The sequence below is a fragment of the Fundulus heteroclitus genome, unplaced genomic scaffold (assembly GCF_011125445.2).
Source record: "Fundulus heteroclitus isolate FHET01 unplaced genomic scaffold, MU-UCD_Fhet_4.1 scaffold_369, whole genome shotgun sequence".
Lineage (NCBI taxonomy): Eukaryota > Metazoa > Chordata > Actinopteri > Cyprinodontiformes > Fundulidae > Fundulus > Fundulus heteroclitus.
In genome coordinates this window covers 53,623-70,069 of record NW_023396780.1, presented here as the reverse complement: position 1 = coordinate 70,069, position 16,447 = coordinate 53,623, and the positions used below count along the sequence as shown (strand labels likewise).

At 38.9% G+C, this 16,447-nt stretch overlaps 1 protein-coding gene across 1 annotated transcript in view; it reads left to right on the top strand.

Annotated features, from left to right (window-relative positions):
• The first annotated feature begins 204 nt into the window (after window positions 1-204).
• The window catches only part of LOC118560015 (NLR family CARD domain-containing protein 3-like), a 50,949-nt gene continuing 34,706 nt past the window's right edge, over window positions 205-16,447 (top strand). Inside the window, exons 1-2 of the mRNA XM_036130626.1 lie at window positions 205-281; window positions 414-2,202. Coding sequence (XP_035986519.1) covers window positions 269-281; window positions 414-2,202 — 1,802 coding nt within the window. The 5' untranslated portion in view covers window positions 205-268. The remainder of the gene's footprint in view (window positions 282-413; window positions 2,203-16,447) is intronic.

Here is a 16,447-nt window from a genome sequence, read left to right as displayed (position 1 = left end):
AAAATGCTGCCAGGAAACATTTTCTGTCTCTCTGCCTCTTCTGTAGCTGCTGTGTTTGTGGGAGAAGGTCAGATAGAAGCAGAGAAATTAGGACAATGGTGACCTGATGCTAAAGAGTTGATGTTGCTGAAAGCTGCTGCATGTTTCTGTCAGCATTTCTTCATCTGATCTGCTTTGTGAATCAGATCCTGACAGTGAACAGATACTGGCCACAAAGCAGAGGCACAACTCTGCTGTCTGACCATCTAACAAGGTTCTGCTTCTAAGGATGGATCCCATTGGTTAGCATCACATCATGTGGACTAAGAGACCTTCTAATGAAGACACCTCCTGATGTTCCAGATGTTTCTGCTCCAACTTCATCACTAAATCAGCTTTTTCCTTCAGTTGTCTCTTCTTCTCTGTTCCAGCAGATGTTGGTCTGCAGGAGGTTCTAGAGGAACATAAGATCAGTCTGAGGAGGAGATGTGAACGTGTGACTGAAGGAAGTGATGAACCAGGAAGTAGAACCCTCCTCAACAGGATCTACACTGATCTCTACATCACAGAGGGACAGAGTGAAGAGGTTAATAGCCAACATGAGGTGAAGCAGCTGGAGAGAGCTTCCAGGATCCAGAACCTCCATGACTCTCCAATCAGGTGCCACGACATCTTTAAAGCCTCACCTGACCAACATGGAGCCATCAGAGTGGTTCTGACCAACGGCGTGGCTGGTGTTGGAAAAACCTTCTCAGTGCAGAAGTTCACTCTGGACTGGGCCGAGGGCTTGGAGAACCAAGATGTCCGTGTGGTGGTTCTGCTGTCGTTCAGGGAGCTGAACCTGATCAGAGGTGAGCAGCACAGTCTTCTCACGCTGCTCCATGTTTTCCATCCAACCCTCCAGAAGCTCCCAGCAGAGCAGCTGGCTCGCCACAAACTTCTCTTCATCTTTGACGGCCTGGATGAAAGCAGACTTTCTCTGGACTTCAGCCACAGTCGGCTGGTTTCTGACGTCACACAGAAGTCATCAGTCGACGTTCTGCTGACAAACCTCATCAAGGGGAACCTGCTTCCCTCGGCTCTGGTCTGGATCACCTCCAGACCTGCAGCGGCCAATCAGATCCCTCCTTCATGTGTTGCCAGGGTAACAGAGGTACGAGGCTTCAGCGACGCCCAGAAGGAGGAGTACTTCAGGAGGAGGTTCAGTGATGAAGAGCTGTCCAGCAGAATCATCTCCCACATCAAGACCTCCAGGAGCCTCCACATCATGTGTGGAATCCCAGTCTTCTGCTGGATCACTGCTACGGTTCTGGAGAACATGTTGACCACAGAGCAGAGAGGAGAGCTGCCCAAGACCATGACTGACATGTACTCTCACTTCCTGCTGGTCCAGACCAGGAGGAAGAAGAACAAGTACCATGGAGGACATGGGAGGAGTCCACAGGAGCTGATGGAGGCTGACAGGGAAGTTCTCCTGAAGCTGGGGAGGCTGGCGTTGGAACAGCTGGAGAAAGGAAACATCATGTTCTACCAAGAAGACCTGCAGCAGTGTGGTCTGGATGTCACAGAGGCCTCGGTGTACTCAGGAGTTTGTACAGAGATCTTCAAGAGAGAGAGCGTGATCTTCCAGAAAGCAGTCTACTGCTTTGTTCATCTGAGCATTCAGGAGTTTCTGGCTGCAGTCTACATGTTCCACTGCTTCACCAGCAGGAACACACCGGTGGTGGAGAACTTCCTGGGAAAATACCAGGATTACTCATCTCTGTATGAGTTCATGGAGAGAATCATGTATAAATCCCTCAGAAGTGAAAATGGCCACCTGGACCTGTTTGCTCGCTTCCTTCATGGCCTCTCTGTGGAGTCCAACCAGAGACTCTTAGGAGGCCTGCTGGGTCAGACAGAGAACAGTCCAGGAACCATCCAGAGAGTCATCAACAACCTGAAGTGGATGAACACTGGTGATTATATCTCTCCTGAGAGAAGCATCAACATCTTCCACTGTCTGATGGAGATGAAGGACCTCTCAGTTTTTCAGGAGATCCAACAGTTCCTGAAATCAGAGAACAGATCAGAGAAGCTCTCAGAGATCCAGTGTTCAGCTCTGGCCTACATGCTGCAGATGTCAGAGGAGGTTCTGGATGAGTTGGACCTGGAGAAGTACAACACATCAGAGAAGGGACGACTGAGACTGGTTCCAGCTGTGAGGAACTGCAGAAAGGCTCGGTGAGTCCAGATGTCTTCATTGACTGATGCTGACTCAGCATTATTGCCGTCCGGTTTATTCTTCATTATTCAGTCGGTTCTGGACGTTTTTGGACCTTTAACTACTTCCTTCATACTTTGGACTATTTCAACCATCAGATTTCTAAATCTTCAGCTCATTCAGGTCAGCTCTGCTGCAGCTTTTGGTATTTAGAGATTTTGATCTTTTAGAAAGATTCAATCATCCAGAGACACATTTTAAACTTTAAACAGCTCTTCACTCATTGGGCTGTTACCCATAATTCACCTCTTTAGAAAATCCCTCTTTAGGTCAGGGCTATTGAACTGATGGTCTGTGGGCCACTTCTGGTCCGCTGGTGATGGTAATCTGGGCCGTAAATGACTTCTTTGTAAAAACTAAATAAATCAGAGAAGATCAGAAACATTGTGTGAAAAACAGCCCAGATGAGCGGCATGGTTGACCAGCCTTGGTTTGTCTGCTGTTCAGTTCCTAACCTCTAAGTAATAGGTTAGCTTTCATTGTTCTCTGAAACAGTCCACAACTATGTTTGTCTACGACTGTCACTGACATCTTCAACCCTTGGAGTAAGCCCCCCCCCCCCTCTGTTTGTGATGTCCCCCCTCTGGTCATTCATGGGGGGGGGGGGGGGGGGGGGGGGGGATACATTCCTCCCCAGGGGCGGTTCTAGACAGGGGCCAACAGGGCCTGTGCCCCTGTAGAACTGTTCCTGGTCCCTGTACTAAAGACATGATATTAAATTTCTTAGGATGATAAATGCTGAAAAAGATACCATGACTGGTCATTTGGATCAGTTGTATTTTTTTCATTTATGTTTTTATCCAATAATAAAATAACAAAATATTATTTAAAAATTAAGCTGTTTCCTGCTGTACTGAGAAAAGATCAGGGGTCTGCAACCTGCAGTTCCAGAGCCACAATTGGCTCTTTGGCTTACTTAATATATTAAACGATGAAATGTTGACCTGTTAAGTCCCCCCACCCCAAAATCTTTTGTTCTGTGCCCCTGTGAAAAAACTCTGGCCCCACCCTGGCCCCCCTGCTAAATTTGATCTAGAACCCCCACTGTTCCTCCCCCTTCTGATCTGAATAAGTAATACTATCAGGGGTTTAAAGTTCTCCGTCACTGTGAGGGAGTTTCGTCATTTGGAAAATTAGCGCAAAATGTTCCGTGTAGACTTTTTATTCAAGATTTTAAACAGAAGCTGCGCTCAACCAATGACATCTGGCAGAGCCAGGACATTAGCCAATCAGAAGGAGAGTAGGGCGGGTCTTTGCAAAGCGGAAATCTACCAGTTTGAGGTTTATCGTGTTCAATCATTATGGATGTATGGTATATGGAGCAGCAGCAAAATCATCATTACAAATAGTAGACAAATTACAATATAGGGCATTACGAATTTACCTGACTCCGCCAGATAGATTTGCTCCGCATATCCATCTGGAAACCTTCCGTTGAAGTAATTTTGGGAAGGGGCGAAAATACTGGTTAGCTGATTGGCCTATGTTGGTGATTGACGGGCCAAATGAACCAATCAGATTCGTCGTCACTCGTAACAGAGCGACGACGAAAACACAACCACAAGCCAAGCTACTCTTGCTGCTGCAGGTAAAGGCTCGTTAGCTCAGCAAAGAAATACTCTGTAATTCCGATAAAACTTGCCCGATAGCCACGCTAACGCTAGTTCCATCGGCTGAAGCCGCCATGTTCTTTAGACTGAACTGTCGCGCTTCTCGTTGCGTCACACCTCAACCCGCCTCAAAGCCAACGCTGATTGGACGTTCGTTTGGTGAACGGCTCCAAATTTTCTTTAACGGAGAGTAGCCAGACTGATCTGCGAGTGAAACCTTGAAAGCTCGCGAGATCAGGATGGTCTCACGAGGCTAATTACGAATAGCTACTGGAGAAACTAAGACTACCCCCATAAATGCTCTTTTAGTAGAGGCTGGAGAAACTCCTTTAGAAATGAGACGGGTCAGAATTTCCCTTTCGTACTGGATCAGAATTAAAAGTAGTAGTCAAGAAAACCCAGCAACAAGCATTATAAAGAACTGTTGGGAATATTCCAAATTTACAAGAAAGGGTTTTGGCTGGACTGTGAATAAATGGGCAAAAATATGAGTTAGATGATAAGACGTTCTCTAAAAATAACCCAATTAGTGCTGTGCCACCATGGTTGTTTCCTGAAACCAAAGTTGACTTGGAAATACATGATATGAAAAGAGAATGGAAACATAATGAAGTCGGGGTTAAAACTAGCTTATATATTAGACAATGGTATTATAGTTATTTAAAAATATACACAGATGGCTCCAAAAATTCAAAGGGAAATGTGGGAGTAGGGATATTCATTCCAGAGTTTAATAAATGTATATGTAAAAGATTAACAGACCTTTTATCTATATATACAGCAGAAATGGTTGCAATTATTTTTAGTTTACAGTGGGTGGAGGAGGTTAGACCAGATAGGGTGGTAATTTGTACAGATTCAAAAGCTGCAATAGAAAGCATTCACTCAGGAGGAAATAATAGGAAATACCTTGTGTTAGAAATTTATCAGAGTTTATTTAGGTTAGTTAGATGTGGAATAGATGTTCAGTTCTGTTGGGTACCGGCACATGAAGGGGTGAAAGGAAATGAAACAGCAGACAAGCTAGCTAAAAAGGCTTTAGGAAAGCAGAATGTAGTTGAGATAACATTTGGGAGAGGGGAAGGGAAATCAATAATTAAAAAGAAAGAAACAGAAATGTGGCAAAAAATATGGGTTGAAGATGAGAAAGGAAGAAGATTATATAGGGTTCAAAAATCTGTAATATGTAAAAATTATGGAAAAATAAGCAGAAGGGAAGAGATAATTTTTACTAGAATAAGAACTGGACACACGTACTTGAATGAGTTTTTGTATATAATAGGGAAGAGAAATAATGATATATGTGAGGGTTGTGGAGGAAAAGAAAATGTGGATCATGTTCTGATGAAATGCATTAAATATGCAACGGAAAGAGAGAGGATGAGGAAAGTAATTATGGAAAATGGGAGAGAATGGAGTATTAAAGGAATATTAGGGCGAGATGGAGATAGAGAGGAAATATGGTCATTAATAAAGCATTGTTTTTATTTTTACATAACACAATTAAAAAATAGAATATAGTAGGTGGAACACACCTACACACTCATGTACAGTAGGTGGCAGTATGCACCTATAAGTTGTTTGCGATCTGCCAATGAAAGAAAAGAAGAAGAAGAAGAAAAAGAAGAAGAAGAAGGTGTTCATCATTCAACTCTGCTGAGGTGCTCCCCGGGAGGCGAGAGGGTTGCAGCGAGTGAAACAGTTGTTGGTTAAAGTGACGGAGGTGTAATTTGGAGTTAATGGGGTACCGCGCACGTGACGTCACCGTCTCAAGAGCAACGCCCCTTTTGCCGCTTAGGTAGGGCATACAGGAGAGAACGCCCGTAGCAACCAGCTATTACACGCACAACAGAAACAGCGATATGACCGACTTTACAGCCATTAAACTTTCCCAAGACGATGTTCCAGGCGCACGGATTACTGGTCGCACTGTGGAAGAACACACCAACCTTCAGCTCAAACAATGGCTTGAGTGTCGAGGGCTTAAAAAGACTGGAAAACTGGCCGAGTTGATGAACGGTAAGCTTTGTTTTTTTTTCCTGCGCGGCGATCATGGTGGCGTCGGCTGTTTTTTTGTTGTTGTTGTTGTTTGCAATCACCGTCCAGGAATGGGTATATGTTTAATGTTTGTCTCATTTGAAATGTTTTTGAGTAAGCTATCCTGGTAGCAGGGTATCAAGTTAGCGCCTGCTACCATGATAGCCTATATGCTGTCATGGTAGCAGGCGCTACTTTATTAACATGTCGGCCACCAAAATACTCTTACCTTGACTTGATGTCGCTGGAATTGGGTCAGGATGTTCTTCGGTTGGGCCCTTTCCTCCGACAAAATGCTTGCTACATATGTAGGTGAATTTGGTAACTTTTTCCGGGTTGAACTGTTGTGTAGGCCGACCGCCCCGGTCCCAGCGCACACGTTTCTCCTTGGCAGTCTTGAAGAAAACATCCTTCATATGCGGCCGATCAGCGTACCTCGAGTCGCTGTTGCACGTTCCATAGCAACAATGTTTAAAAACCATGGTCTTAGATTTGGAAAAAGCAGTCGTTTACCGAGTAAAACCTAGGCTAACGCACGTCTCTTTTACAGCGACACAGCGGCGGGTTTCCGGAGTTTGCCCCACTGCGTACCACGTGATGTGACGTCATCGTGACGTTGTGTTTCTAAAAATAGCTCGCGCGCGGTACCCCATTGTAGATAACTTTAAACAAGGAAGTGCGATGGACGAATGCGAAGAATTAGATGACTCAGATAATTGTAGTGTGAGTAGTGATTATTGTAATAGAAGTGGAAAAACAGGAGACGGGCAAACAGTGAGTCGAGGAAATAAGAAAAGGAAAGGATTTGAATCTGATGAAGATAAAAGAGAGGTAAATAAAAGAAAAGAAATGAAAGTGATTCTTAGATTCCAGAACCCATGTGCTTTAAATCCTTTAAAGATAAGTGAGGCAATATATAAAATAGTAGGTGAAGTAAAAACAGTCAAAACGCTAAGAGATGGTAATCTATTGGTGTTATGCAGAGATAGAGATCAGGTGCGGGGACTAATGAGATGCAAGACATATAATCAAGCCACAAATATGGCAGGAGAGAGGAGAAGTAATGGGAGTAATATATGGAGTATCAACTGATCTGACGGAGGAAGAGATTAAAGGTAATGTAGAAGGAGCTCGGGTGATTAAAGTGAAACGTTTTTTACAAGAGAGGGAGTTAAAAGTCCTAGTAAGTCAGTTATGTTAGTACTAGAAGACGACAGATTACCTGAAAAAGTGATGATTGGGTATGTTAGTTATACAGTAAGGCAATACATTCCTCCACCAACCAGATGTTACAAATGTCAGAGGTTGGGACATATTGCTGCTGCTTGCAGAGCTAAGGCCAGGTGTGCCAGGTGTGGAGGAGAGCACGAGTATGGGAAATGTTCTGAAGGAACTAAGTTAAAGTGTTGTAATTGTGGTGGAGAACATAGTGCTGCATTTAAAGGATGTGAAGCTCATAAAACAGCAGTGCAGGTACAAAATATACGTGTCAAAGAAAACGTTACCTATGCAGATGCAATTAAAAGGGTAAGTAATTTAAATGTTAATGCTAAAAGCATTTCTGTGCCCCTTACTCCATCTAAAAAAAACAGAGCAAATGCAGAGCCAGAGTACCTTAGGAAATACAATGATTGTGGAGAAAAATAAATTTGTTGCATTTATTGTGGAAGTAATAAATTGTTCAGCACAGACAGATAGTAGAACAGAGTTAATTAAATTAAAATTATAATAAAAGCAGCAGAAAAATACCTTGAGATGGAAGACTTGTCTTTTGAGTCAATCAATGCAGTTTTAACAACAGGGATAAATGAAAGTCAACAGTCCAGTAGTCATGAAATTTAATGGTTTTATCCATACTACAGTGGAATGCAAGAAGCTTAATAGCTAATGGCGGAGAGTTAGAATATTTTATTGAAAGACAGAATGTTAAACCAAATATAGTATGTATTCAAGAAACCTGGTAAAAACCATCACTTGATTTTATTCTTAATGGATATATAGCACTACGTAAAGATAGAAATCCAAATGTAGGAGGAGGTGTTGCTATATTTGTTCAGCAGGGAATTAGTTATAAAGCTTTGGATATAAATGAAGAAATAGAAGTCATAGGGATTGAGGTATGGATTAGTAAATCAAAATTTTATATAATAAATTATTATAACCCTTGTAAAAAATAAGTAGAGAAATACTTGATAGTATTTATGTGAAGGAAAATGTAAGGAATATTTTATGTGGAGATTTTAATGCTCATAATACCTTATGGGGAAGTAAAAGGAATGATGAAAATGGAAACATAATTGAGCAATTTATGGTTGATTATAACTTAACTTGTCTAAATGATGGAAAAGGTACTAGATTTGATGTAGGGCATGGAGCAGAATCTGCAATTGATCTTACTATAGTGTCAGATCAGATAGCAGGAAATAGTCAATGGGAAGTAATTAATGATAACCCCCTTTGGAAGTGATCATTATCCTATTATGGTTAAATTTAATAATTTTGAAGTAGTATTTGAAGAAAATTGGTATCCTAAATGGAGAATGAGGGAAGCTAATTGGGCAAAGTATAAGAAGATAGCAAGTGACAAATTTATGGAGATTATGCCAAATTTAAGTAACGATATTGAAGAATTAAATTCAATGATTACAAATATAATATGTGAATCTGCAGAAAAGGCCATTGGCAAATCTACTGGATTAAAGAAAAAGAAAATGGTTCCTTGGTGAAACAACAAATGTAAAGAAGCTATTAAAGTTAGGAATAAAGCATTTAAAAGGTTAAAATTAAACCATTCATTTGATAATTTAATAATATACAAAAAAGCACAGTCTAAAGTTAAGAGAGTAGTTAAATTATCAAAAAAGAAATATTGGAGAAGTTTTTGTAGTACAATCGGAACAGATGTTAAAGTAAAGGAGATCTGAGGATTGATTAGAAAGATGGGAGAAATTAGAAGGGAGTTTTCTTTACCTATAATTAAAGATAATCAGTGTGAAGCTATAACAAACAAGGATAAAGCAGAGATGTTTGCAAGGTCCTTTGTGAAAGTGCATAGTTCTAAAAATTTATCAAATGAAGAATTATCACGGAGATTGGAAATGATTGAAGATAATAGAGAAATTTTAAATAGGAAAGAGATGGAAGTGTTTCAGATAAAGACTTTACATTATTTGAAATTAATAGAGCGTTGATTGGAGTTAAAAATACATCTCCAGGTAAAGATGGCATATGCTATAGGATGATAGAACAGCTATCAGATGCTGCTAAAGGCAAAGTTTTAAAATATACAATAAAGTATGGGAACAAGGTGAATTGCCCTCTAGTTGGAAACATTCAATAGTTGTACCAATAGTAAAGCCAGGTAAGAATAAAGGAGAGGTAAAAAGTTATAGGCCTATAGCTCTTACTTCTAATTTATGTAAATTGATGGAGAGAATGATAACTAGGAGATTAATGTATGAAATGGAAAAAAGATGTCTTTTATCTCCTTATCAGAGTGGTTTTAGAAGTGGACGGGCGACGGTAGATCCAATTGTTTGTTTAGATAATGAAATTAGAAAGGCTCAGGTAAATAAAGAAATGCTCTTAGCTACATTTTTTGATATTGAAAAAGCGTATGATATGCTTTGGAAGGAGGGTTTATTAATTAAGATGGATAAAATGGGAATTAAAGGAAAAATGTTTAATTGGATTAAGGATTTTTTAAAGAATAGAACAATAGAAGTAAGAGTTGGGGTAAATTATTAGAGACCTAAGTATATAATGTTCTGTCACTTTTTAATTGACGGGTGATTAATGACCCTAATCATTTCCGGTCCCCTTTGATTTCCGGTCCCCCCTTTGATTTCCGCCCCCCCCTCCCCCCCATTTCCGGTCTCCCTCGATTTCCGGCCTCCCTCGATGTCCGGCCCCTCTTGATTTCCGGCCCCTCCTTGTTTCCTGCCTTACCCATATTATATTATTATCATTAATATGATATTATTATTATTATTAATATAGTTATTAACTTTATTATCGTGATTATTTAAGTTTGTCTAATGATTCCTTTAATACACATCCAATTATTTAATTCAGTTTATCCACATCCAGTTATTTAATTTATCTTATACACATCCAATGATTTAATTTTTATCCACATTCAGTTATTTAATTTTTATACACACTCAATCTGATGCTTAGCAGCAGCATACCATCCATATTAAATGATGACATTAATTATAATACAATTCACTTTACTATCGTGATTATTTAATTATATCTATTTATTTCAGTTGTACACATGCAATTAATGTATCTTATACGCACTCAATCTAACGCTCAGCAGCAGACCAGCCACACTCTACGTGGAAAAAACCTCCGTCCCGCACCGTTGTGATTTCGCTGAAATAGAGAATCCTTAATCTTTAATCCTGAAATAAAGCTCAACTCAGTCCTCCCTCCAAACTAAAGGTTTGGAGCGTCCTCATACTACGGTGGACAGTGTCTTACTGACCACAGGTTTTTGGATCACAACCTAAATTTCACGAGATCTGTTGAGGAGGGGAGGAGTTGTGTCAAAACACATGTGTGGCACTGCAGGAAGGGGGGACAATATCAATCTTTGCTGACTTGCAGTCAGCAAATTCGTGCAGAGCGTTATCTTATCATTTCATACATCTAACAGCAAAACCGTCGCTTTCAACAAGCATGACATCCTTTCATTGTTAGTTAATAAACAAAAACACCGAGCCTCTCTGTTATCTTAATCAACAGACTGACTGGTCAGCGTAGACATCATACTTCCTGGTTAACTAGGGAGCCGAACAGGAAACCTCCCCCTTATCTCAATAAGCCACTGACCACCGCAGCTCAGTAAAAATCAAAACGGTCAGTAAAAGTCATTACGCTGGTGGAACTCACGCCTTTCTTATCCTACAACTCTCTTAGTTAAAATATAGTTGTTGTTTTTGTTTTTTACCAACTCTGAAGGCAGCCATCTCTCTACAGATTGTACTAATATTTGTCCTGTCAAATGTACATGTCCTAACTATGGCTCTTATAAACTAATGATTGTTCAGACAATTAATCGTGTAATCGTTAAAAATGTACAAATTCTGCTGATTCTTACCATAATTACTTAAGCTAATTCTATGAGTAATAGAAATGAAAAAAAAAAGCTAAATCGGTGAATATTTCACTCTGAATAAAAAGGCTAAATCTTCAACTAAAAAAGTTCTAGGATCAAAATGTTAAAAGTTCAGCCCTTTCTGGTGGACTTGCAAATGCAGTGCAAATGCATCTGTAGTGAAAATAGTCACAAACAAGTATCAAGTTACACCTGTACATTACATTCTGGATTTTTTCTTTTTTAGAATAGAATAGATTTTATTCTATTTATATAAAACAGATCCTTCTAGTGTACTGCAGGGACAATGTTAAACTAGGGTTTGTTTAATCGACAAATGATAATATAATGATAATGACACATTTATCAAATAAGGTACACATCTAGTTTAAATTAAGGTATGATAAATACTACCTTTTTCATATCATTCTGACACAGTTTTAACACAATAGAAATAGCTGTACCGTCCCAAAGTGGGGAGATTAAGGTGACAGCTGACTTTAGACAATACTGATTAAAATGGAACAAAGCTCAATTTAAAGTTAAGTTAGTACAGCAAAGGAAAAAGAAAACAAACTGCAATTATTAATACATAAGGCCTAGTCAGATAACAATTGAAAAATAAAAACAAGTTCATTTGCAGAATAATGTAATATTTTAAACATATTTTGTTACACAAATTAACAAAAACTGCAAAGACTTTCTCCACAGAACAGAACCAAAACCAAACTTTGCTCTCAATATATTGCTCTGATAAGACTCTGCAGGTTTTTCACTGGAACCTGCTCATTCTGCTCCACTTTATCGTCTCCATCTTTAAACTAAAAAACTAGATGCTTTGATTTTGCCTCTCCCCCATAGTTCATTTTATAGAACTCAGGGTTTCCCCAGAACTTGGGCTAATCTTTGCAGTAGGTGTTTTGGTGGGTTGAGGGGTGTTTGCGGTTAACTGTGCCGGCGGGGATTTTTACCAAAATATTGATTTTCATCATTAAAAACAGCAGAACAGTATAGCCTTGTACCAGACAAGTAAAAGTTAGGTAACCAAAGTAAGAAGAACATGATTTTTAATTGTGATGGCAGAAATATCCAGTCAGTAGCTTTTGGTTTTACGGTTATAAACATTGATCCATTATTTGGTGGATATAAAGGCTGCTGATCATCAGGCGGCTGCAAGCAGCAACAGAAATCCATGCAGGGTACAGGCCGGCCTGCAGCACAGTAAAAATGCAGAGGTTGCTGTCAGCAATACCTGTTGGCGTGTAATCAGTAGAGCCAACATTTGCACTGCCGATTTTTTTTTTTTTTCTTCACACAAACCACGGTCTGTTTGTACTAACAGACCAATCTAGACTTAGGTTAAATCAGTCAGTTTGGAAGTGGCTTTTTTCTTGTTGAATAATGCCAGTAATTGTCTAAACTTTCTCTTTTATTTGACAAAATTGCTGACAAGCACAAAATTGTTGGATTTTGTTTGGAAATCAGTGGCAACCGCAGAACAACAGACTCTCTAACAGCCAAACCAGTGCTACAAATCCTCTAAAGCTACATGAGGTGAACCCTGAACTAAGGGGGGAGTTTTGTGGTGGATAGATGCTAAACTTTCTTCAGTGATATTTTTCATTTAGTTTCCAAACACACCTAGAACCAGCACCATTGGTTAAAAAATGTAGTTGAACATGCGGAGAGGTTTAGCCTGTATAAGTTTTGACCCTGTCTAGAGCGACAAACCCCCACAATGAATTCACAGCTTTTCACCAAATTGCTTGTCTTAATTTTTTTTCTTCCAAAATTCATCTCCACGATCAGTGTATGTAAACTTCTGACTGGAAAATACCAGGATATGTTGTCCCTGTATAGGTGAAACCAAACCGTAACAACTATTTAAAAATATGTAAACAGTTTTAATTGACTAATTAACTCTTCTACTCCTATTTTGCAAAATCAACACTTACACCCTTTTGGGTCCTTTTTATTTTTACGTTATTTGTTGTTATTTCAACTTTACGTTCTCTCTGTTTTGTTTTTTCTCTTCATAGTAGGTACATCTACCCTGGTATTCTGTTTAGCTGTGACGCCATTACCGTCTTTAACATAGAAACTATTTGTGGATCAGTGTTTCTGTGATGCTTTTGTATCTCTGCTTATGCCATATTGATAGTGTTAGTAAAATTGTATTGTATGTAGTAGTGCTTTCTTATTTTATTTAATTTATTTTTTTACGCCCTAAGATGTTTAGGGCGTAAAATGAATAGCAGAGGGTGAGACAGACAAGCAAAACCAGACTTGAACAGAGCCAGAAATACCAACAAGTTGTTAATGCCAATGACCAAAAACATTCTGGTCTACAATAACGAATACCACATTTTAACATTTTTTCTATGTAATTGATTACTGTAAGCAATGTTTCTGAGACAAATCTTTGAAATTGTAGTAACTGCTGCACTATATTGAGCATCTTTTTATCCTAAAGCTGGTTAAAATTGACTGTTATTGAACTGTGTTGCTAATTAAAGCCTCAACTCCATTAATTGTGCAAAGTAATGATTTCTATCTCTGCTTTAGTAAATGATGGATAATCATAATCTGGTATTTTAAATGTTACTTTTGGCAGTTTTACCAATCATGACAATCATGAAAAAGCAGAGTATTGGATAGTAGAATATTTCAAAACCGTCTTCATATCGTAATTAATAACATCAAAAACTATAAATACTTTTTACGAGGATTGAAACATGAAACACAAGGAAAATAGGATAGAATAGAATTGAAACAGGCCTTATTCTGCCTCACTGAGAAATTCAAGTGCCACAACTGCAAAGTCAAACGTAAATGGAAAGATTCCGACACAGAGGTACAACATACAAAGCAGAAATTAAGAATTTAAGGCTCCGCAGTAAGGGCAAACTTGCAGAATAAAAGAAACAAAATATAGCTTTTATTGTCAATTTAATAATTAGTCAGTATGTCAAATCTCCACCATGTATCACCCCTCTCTTGAATCATGTTCACCGCCTTAAAATGGTGGAGGGTTTGTGGGATCTGCTATGATTCTGAGAACTATGTTTTCCAGAGATTCTTACTCCTGGCTTACCTGACTCCGCCAGATAGATTTGCTCCGCATATCCATCTGGAAACCTTCCGTTGAAGTAACTTTGGGAAGGGGCGAAAATACTGGTTAGCTGATTGGCCTATGTTGGTGATAGACGGGCCAAATGAACCAATCAGATTCGTCGTCGCTCTGTTACGAGCGACGACGAAAACACAACCACAAGCCAAGCTACTCTTGCTGCTGCAGGTAAAGGCTCGTTAGCTCAGCAAAGAAATACTCTGTAATTCCAATAAAACTTGCTCGATAGCCACGCTAACGCTAGTTTCATCGGCTGAAGCCGCCATGTTGTTTAGACTGAACTGTCGCGCTTCCCGTTGCGTCACACCTCAACCCGCCTCAAAGCCAACGCTGATTGGACGTTCGTTTGGTGAACGGCTCCAAATTTTCTTCAACGGAGAGTATCCAGACTGATCTGCGAGTGAAACCTTAAAAACTCGCGAGATCAGGATGGTCTCACGAGGCTAACTCCTGGCAGGATCTCCCATGGCAAGTTGGCCTCAGTCCACCACCAGATTTTATTGAGTATATAGTTCTTTTTCTGAATTGTTAGTTTTACATGAAACCTACCAGGATGCACACCTTCCAAAAAATAACAATAAATCTACTTTTACTGAACTTAACTGAAACAAGCCAGGTGCAGTGCCTGAGATGTTCTGTGTTATTTTGCGGACTCCTGGATGAGCTGTTTGTGTACGCTTGGAAATAATATTGTCCTGGTTACTGGTGGTCTGAAGAGAAAAGATAAAATGGCACGATACCCTCATCAGACAGATAGATGCCGATGATAAATGTCAAATTCTGCTTTTGAATTTATTTAGATCCAGGCATAATATGTAGCCTTCTGAGAAATTGTAGCCTGAATCTATTTAACTGAATTCTTTGGGCTACAGGTCTGACATTAAATAGACCTTGGCGTGAGTATTAAAATTAGCCTCAGCTTACAAAAAATGTGAATAATAACAACATCTATTCATTCAATTACTTTTTCATAATAGGCTGGTTTGGATAGCTTTATACCCCTTAATAAATACAATAATTTAAAAAGCTTCTGGATACATTCAGCTCATTTGTCAGATCTTATACATTTGTTTCAGTTTTTGAAAAAAAAAATATAGCCAAAACAGAAAAGCAGAAACAGGAAATAATCCTCTCACATAAAGGTGAGCTTTTAATTTCATAGTTAAGACCGTCTTGAATGTCTGGGTAATATTGGTAACCTTACAAGGATATTTTTCCCTTTTTCCTCATTACCTAATATGTTATCCACTGTCATTAGATTTCTTGTGAACACATCTTTTTCTGTATATTTATTAAATTGCATTCTACCTTTATTCCGCTCTCAGCAAATTTTTCATGGGATTTAAAATGTGTACCTTTTCTTGTCTTTTTACAAGAAAAAACTGCCTTTGTGCCAAATAAGGAACAACGAGACGTTGTGTTTGAGTGATAGCGATAGATAAAAAGGTCTGACCAGTAACCAACGTGTGGATGGGGTGTGAAAACTTTCCAGTGCACCGTCAGGTTCTGACTTGATGTCAGAACTTTTGCTCTCTGGTTTCCTAACACACCTCAGTTAATTAAACATCAATTAAAGCTCACACAGATAAACAAACACTGCGCTCCAGTAGCATAGATTTCTTTCTATGTAACTGATTACTGTAAGCAATGTTTCTGTGACAAAAAAGTTCTTTGAGTAATTTAATTGTAGATTTGATAATGTATTGATTATATTTTATGTAAAATTTCACGTAAAGTAAAAGCTATATAAAAAAGATGTGTAAAATAGTTTTTTGTCACTGTTGTAAAATCTCACTATACCAGATTCATTATTTGACTCAATTCTGATCTCAGTTTCAAATGAACAATCCTTTAGAATTTTAGCACATAGTCTCATGCAACTAGGTCCTCCAAATGCAAACAGTTAACGCTATAAAATAAATAACTTGAGTGACAATCGTAAATGTTGCTCGTAAACAAAGCAGCATGTTTTTAACCATTGAAATTAGACACCTGATAAACTTCATACTATCCATCCTCTTTACCAAAGACAGATTCAAAAACTAGCAATAAACTATTTTTCTACAAGAGAACCCCCAAAGGAGTAATAACTGGTGGGTTTTTATGGCATATTTGCCATAAAGTGACACACACACATCTTAGGGCGTCAAATATAGTTACTATCCACACTCGTATTGTATTTTGGGTTCTTAATGCTAATTATGGACTTATTTTTCAGAGTGGACAGATAATACAATATCTGGAAAGTAAAAAAATAAAAAATAAAATAAGAAAGCACTACTACATACAATACAATTTTACTAACACTATCAATATGGCATAAG